This window comes from Osmerus mordax, chromosome 18, assembly GCF_038355195.1.
Source record: "Osmerus mordax isolate fOsmMor3 chromosome 18, fOsmMor3.pri, whole genome shotgun sequence".
In the NCBI taxonomy this organism is placed as follows: domain Eukaryota; kingdom Metazoa; phylum Chordata; class Actinopteri; order Osmeriformes; family Osmeridae; genus Osmerus; species Osmerus mordax.
Window position 1 is genome coordinate 3,786,469 of NC_090067.1, and position 6,108 is coordinate 3,792,576.

General features: G+C 52.6%; 2 protein-coding genes across 3 annotated transcripts; one reads left to right on the top strand and one right to left on the bottom strand.

Moving 5' to 3' along the window:
* Positions 1-45: 45 nt before the first annotated feature.
* On the top strand, positions 46-2,871 carry hgh1 (HGH1 homolog (S. cerevisiae)). 2 transcript variants are annotated; one of them, XM_067255867.1, is made up of 6 exons: positions 46-89; positions 411-1,044; positions 1,164-1,261; positions 1,371-1,561; positions 1,710-1,826; positions 2,401-2,871. In XM_067255867.1, exons 2-6 carry the CDS (start codon positions 503-505, stop codon positions 2,611-2,613), a joined length of 1,161 nt encoding a protein of 386 aa, XP_067111968.1. In that variant the 5' UTR covers positions 46-89; positions 411-502; the 3' UTR covers positions 2,614-2,871. The 2 variants fall into 2 exon arrangements, with proteins under 2 accessions (XP_067111968.1, XP_067111969.1); XM_067255868.1 differs by lacking the exon at positions 46-89 and adding an exon at positions 264-282.
* Positions 2,872-2,929: 58 nt separating this feature from the next.
* LOC136962465 (testis-specific serine/threonine-protein kinase 5-like) lies at positions 2,930-5,767 on the bottom strand. The gene is made up of 8 exons (XM_067256250.1): positions 5,618-5,767; positions 5,225-5,332; positions 4,924-5,126; positions 4,414-4,469; positions 4,122-4,254; positions 3,927-4,033; positions 3,497-3,709; positions 2,930-3,333 (listed from the first exon to the last, which is right to left on the bottom strand). Exons 1-8 carry the CDS (start codon positions 5,765-5,767, stop codon positions 2,930-2,932), a joined length of 1,374 nt encoding a protein of 457 aa, XP_067112351.1.
* Between the last annotated feature and the right edge of the window lie 341 nt (positions 5,768-6,108).

The window sequence follows — 6,108 nt, forward strand, 5'->3', positions numbered from 1 at the left end:
GTAATCGGTAATCCCATTGGATCCATGGAACGTCACTCAAATACGATCACGGAAGGAGCAACAGCATGGCTACAAGCGTGTGAGAGAAGGTGAGTGTTTTTCATAATACGTGTCTGATTAACGTTAGAAAAGTTAGATTAATGCTCTGTATATGTTTATGGTATTGTTCGCTACTTAAATTCAACCGTTTTTTAATCGTACGTTAGAAACTAGAACAGTATGAATCCTTATGCGATTTTCCTTTCTCAGGAAATATATTAGGCATCATATTACTGTTTACAGGTAATACTATTTCATAATACAGGCTCAGTATACATTCAATGCATTGTTATTTTGAGGTGTATTCTAAATGTTAGAGTTCATCTGTACGTGCTGTTGTATGGATGTCCTCATGGAGATCTTTATCCTAGGTGTTGTAGCTCATCCTGGTTCAGTGTAGACCTGCACCGGTGTAGACTGTCCTGCGCACAGCCGTGACCCAGACAGAACGAACCAGTCGGCCATGTTGAGTGAGGGCAAGGCAGGGGAGCTCCTCTCATTCCTGGGCGCGGACACCCGCCCGGACGTGAAAAGCCACGCTACCTGCTACCTGCTGGGCCTCTCCGGATCCAGGGACGGCTGCCGCAGCCTCCGCTCCCAGCCCCAGCTCCTCCACGCCCTCCGCGTCCTGACCTCCGACCCCTCCATCGCCATAGCGAAGGACTGCTTCCACGCCCTGGTCAACCTCTCTGCCGACGAGACGCTGCACCAGGTGCTGCTGTCGGACCAGGACTTCCTGCCGCCGCTGCTGCGGAACCTGTTCGACCCCTCCTTCCTGTTCTCGGACCGCGTGAGCACCATCCTCACCAACCTGTCCCGGCACCGGCCCAGCTGCGGGCCGGTGCTGCAGGCCGTGCAGCAGCAGGAGGGGGGGATGGCTGGGCTGGTGGAGCTGTTCTGCTCCGAGGGCCCCCAGCAGGCGGCCCCTCTGCACTACCTGGGGCCACTGCTGGCCAACCTCTCCCAGCTGCCCGAGACCAGGGCCTTCCTACTGGACCAAGACAGGTGCCCAGACCCAGCACACGCGCGTCATATACATGCTCATGTTCATTACACAAACGTACACGTGTTACACACGCATTACGTACGTACGTGTATCAAGCTGTGATGATCTCTCCCTGCAGGTGTGTGATCCAGAGGCTCCTCCCCTACACGCAGCATGACTCCGCCATCAGACGGGGGGGCGTGATTGGTACACTGAGGAACTGCTGCTTCGACCACGGTGAGTCACTCACTCAGTAACTCACTAACTCGCCCGCTCACTCACTCAGTAACTCACTCACTCGCCCCCTCACTCACCACCCGCTCACTGTTCGGCCCTCCCCCTGTAGCCCACCATGAGTGGTTGCTAGGCGACGCGGTGGACATCCTGCCCTTCCTGCTGCTCCCGCTGGCGGGGGGGGAGGAGCTTAGCGAGGAGGAGAACGATGCGCTGCCCCCCGACCTGCAGTACCTGCCGGAGGACAAGCAGAGGGAGGACGACCCCGACCTGAGGACCATGCTGCTGGAGACGCTGCTGCTGGTGGGGCTGCACGCATCACATGACCACGCAGCGCCATATCACACTACCATATATGGAGCACAATATGACTATATATTATATATAGACATATAAACCAACATTATCAACCTAGACTAGAGACTAACTCCTCCCGGCTTAATCCAAACAGCTCACAGCCACCAAACATGGCCGGCAGGTGATGAAGAATGTTTATCCCATCATGAGAGAGTTCCACAAGTGGGAGAAGGAGCCTCAGGTGGTGTCAGCCTGCGAAAAGCTGGTCCAGGTAACACACACTCACACTCGCCTTCATACACACTCACCGTCACACACACACACACACTCCCCTTCACACACAGACACACACACTCACCTCCACACACAGACACACACTCACCTCCGCACACAGACATACACACATTTCTGTTTTATTGACAAACCGTTAAAGTTAAGAATAAAATTGAATGTGGAAGGCACCTGATGTGTGAAAAACTCAGGAAGAGCGGAATCTGATATGTGATGAGTCAGGTGGAGACTTGGGTTATGTGCTCTATACTGATGCCATCATCAGTCTGTCTGGCTAGGTAATTTACAGCACAGTGCACTAGGGTGCCGCGCTCCCTGGTGGTGGAAAGTGTTTTTGGATTTCTAATTTTTAAATAAACATTTAAATTAAATTAATCTCCTAATTACGTATTTGAAGTATGTGTTTGAATTGAAGAATTGTGTGTAACATAGAAAATATAAATCATTTTGGTGTGCCACCCCGAGACTTTCTGTGGACCCATCTGGCCACCCCTATCAACATTTTGCTACTGCTAACTGTTTCCTCTTCCACTTCCTGCATTTTCTGTCCCCAGGTGCTGATTGGGGACGAGCCGGATGAAGGGATGGAGAACCTGCTGGAGGTGGAGATCCCAGCAGAGGTGGAGGAGAAGCTGAAGGACGCAGATATTAAAGAGGAAGAGCAGATGAAGAGAGAGGAGGAAGAACTGCAGAAAAAGCAAGCGGAAGAAGAGGAGAGAAAGGAGGAGGAGAGATTGAGAACAGGAGGAGGTGAAATAGAGAACTAGAGGAGAGAGAACAAGAGGAGGAGAGGTAAAGAGGAGAGGGAGGACTGGAGGAGAGAGAACAAGAGGAGGAGAGGTAAAGAGGAGAGGGAGGACTGGAGGAGATTCTGATGGACTCAAGACACAACCCTACTTCTGTTTAACAGAACACATAACCACCAAGTCAATGACCTCTGTGGGACCTCTAACACATCAGACACAGTTGTAGTTCCAGACCAGAAATCCACATTTATTAAAAATAAACGTTTCATTTAGTTTTCACAGTGTGTTAGTGTGTCCATAGCTGGCTCTTTAGATCCCTGCCCAGGCAGGTGTGTGTTCAGCCAGTGGATGGCGTCCTGAGACAGTTCTTGGCGTAGCCGTCGTCCATCTTGCCGGCCAGGCCTCTAGACCTCGCCTCCTTGGCGGAGCCCGGCTTCCGGAAGTTGGGCAGGTTGTGGAAGGGGCGGGGCTGGGAGGGGGGGCGAGGGTGGCGGGACACGAACAGGCGCGTGGGGGACACGGAAAGGGGCTGAGTGGGGCGCAGCAACAGACGACAGGTGGTCACGTGGGGGGGCTTGGGGTGGGAGGGCTCCACCCGCCCACCGTCAGGGCTGCTGGGGGGCGGGGGGGCTCGGAGCGGGCCGTTTCGTAGGCTGGGGTGGCGGCGGGTGGGTGACGGCGGGGGAACGTGTCCTGAGTGGCATGAATGACCTTTCACCCCCCCACGCGACAGCGCCATACCTGGAGGGGCAGAGCACAGGAAGTACACCTCACACACAGGAACAGGAAACAACAAGGCTACCAACAGACAGGTAATGCTAGCAGAAAGACAAGTAACGCTAACACAGACAGGTAGCATTAGCAGACAGATGGGTAACGCCAGCAGACAGGTATGCACGTTCACCTGGGAGCTCCTCGTCATCTTTGTGCTGCCTGGCCGAGGCGCCGGACCTAACGGGGCACTCGTGGCTCCGGCTGGTGATGTCACTCTTGGTGGGGCGGAGCTTGTGCAGCAGGTTGGTGGGGGGGAGGAGCCAGTGGTGTGTGTTCACCTGGCTGAGAGGCAGGCGGCAGGAGGGCTGCCACTTCAGCAGCTTCCGGATCAGGTCCTGTACACCTAAACACACACACACATACCTAAACACACACAAAGGGTTGCACGGTATACCAGTACTAGAAAGGTGTCTTAAAAACGGTATGATACGCCATGAGGAAACAGGGATAGAAGACACAAACGCACACGCCCAGACCAGACACACACACGTTCTCAAATCAGATACACACACACACATAGGCCCAGACCAGACACACACACCCAGACCAGCGTGTGTTACCTGAGGAGACAGCGGTCTGGAAGGTGAGGTCCTGCTGCTGTAGTTTCTTGGGGTGTTTCTCCTGGTACGGAAGCTTCCCAGTTACCATGGCGAACAGGATCACCCCCCTGGACACACAGCAGGGAGCTAGAGGCAGGCTGGTTGGGTGCGTGTGTGTCTGGTGAGTGTGTGGCGTGTGTGTTTGTGTGTACTCACAGACTCCAGAGGTCAGCCTGTTCTCCGTTGTACTTGCGTGAGAGCAGGATCTCTGGAGCGGTATAGGCCACAGAGCCACAGAACGTGTTCATCAGGGCTCTCCTGTCACTAGAGTGGTTGGCAAAGCCAAAGTCTGGCAGCAACACACACAGACACGCCACATAAACACTCACACGCACACAAACCACATGTACCAGACGCAACGCCACCAACACGTCCACGCATATCATATAACCAGTGCCTCTTCACTACCTAGTCGAGCTAGGAGTTGAAGCGAGACAGGCTTGTGTACCTGTCAGTTTGACGAAGCCCTGCTCGTCCAATAGAATGTTCTCACACTTCAAGTCTCTAAATAGGAAGAGAAAATTATGTCATTGGCACCTGGAACCTGTGGACTATTAAAGTAGTTGTTGCCCTGATTGCTAGTGTTTAGTTACCAGCAACTGATTAGTAGGTTGGTTAATATTGTTACTTAAGTACTATGTGGACGGTGGACCACAACCACAATGTGGTTGGTTCTATGTGGTTTGCAGAACAGTTAGTTCCGACTTCAAAATCAGATTTGGTTGTCATTATCTGTAATCGAACTGTGAAAATGTTTCCCGGGGGGACAATATCCAATACCAATGAAACCTTTTCACAGTTCAATAAGAGCTGAATCCGCCTCCACACGATAAATGTGTTAATTAACGTGATACAATTCACTGCATCTGTACGGAAAATAAAGTAGGCTACTTTATATGGTATTTCTGCTCGATAGCATTTCATTAATACTGCTAAAGAAAACCCTTTGAAACAACACCTGTGTACTATGTGGCTGTTGTGGCAGTGCATGACAGCGTTGACGATCTGTTTGAAGACCCTGCGCGCCTCATCCTCGCTGAGGCCCGGGCTGCCCTTGCTGCGGGACACGGAGTTGATGTGTTCCAGCAGATCTCCTCGCAGCGCCAGCTCCAGAACCAGGTAGAACCGCAGCGGGGAGCGGAACACGTCATACAGCTGGATCTGAGAGCCAGACAACAGCCATGATCAACCAGCATCCTCCGTGTCTGTGCGTGTGTGTCTGTGCGTGTGTGTGTGTGCGCACGTGCGTCTGCTCTCACCACTCCAGGGTGTCTGTATGTGGCATTCAGGGCGTAGATTTCTCTATGGAGGAACTTATTGGAATATTCTGGAGGAGCATCGTTTATGGAGATGATCTTGATGGCCACCTGACAGACACAGGCAGACAGGGACACAGACAGACCAAGAAACAGGCAGTCAGACCAAAATCCAGACAGTCAGACAGACAGGCAAGCAAGCAAGCAGACAGGCAGATGAGACAGATAGAGAGACAGACAGGCAAACAGACAGGCAAACAGACAGACAGGCAAACAGACTTATAGGCATACAGCGTAGTGACTGCACCACACTATCTGGTACTCTACTCTATGGCACTCTACTCAGATACTCTACTGCACTCAATTCAACTCTGTTCTACTCTGTGGGTAGTGTACCATGTTGTGGTTCTTGCTGCGCAGGTCGTTGGCCAGCCTGTAGTTCTGGCAGATCTTGTTGGGAGTGGCATATCCAAGGTAGACCTTGGAGAAGGCTCCAGAGCCAATCCTCTTAGCCGACAGCAGGTAGCCATTCTCCCTGCACTCCATTGCGCGCTCATCAATAGACTTCCCAGAAACCCTTGCTCTCCGTTCGCTCATTCTGACTCCTGCCCTTCTCTAGTATGCCGCTGACATCACAGCCTGTCTGGACCAATCAGGGCTGGGAGGCTAGCAGCTCCTCATGGCGAGCTGACCTGCTTGTCGGGCATCAGTTCTGGGCTTTACTGTGAGGTCAGCATGGGTCTGGCAGTACTGTAGGTCAGGCTGTAGGACTGGAGGTCTGGCAACAGTACTGTAGGGATAGCAGGACTGTAGGTCAGGCAGTACTGTAGGTCAGGCAGTACTATTAGGTATCTGTTAACAGGTTTTTCTGCTGGAGTCTGCTGACT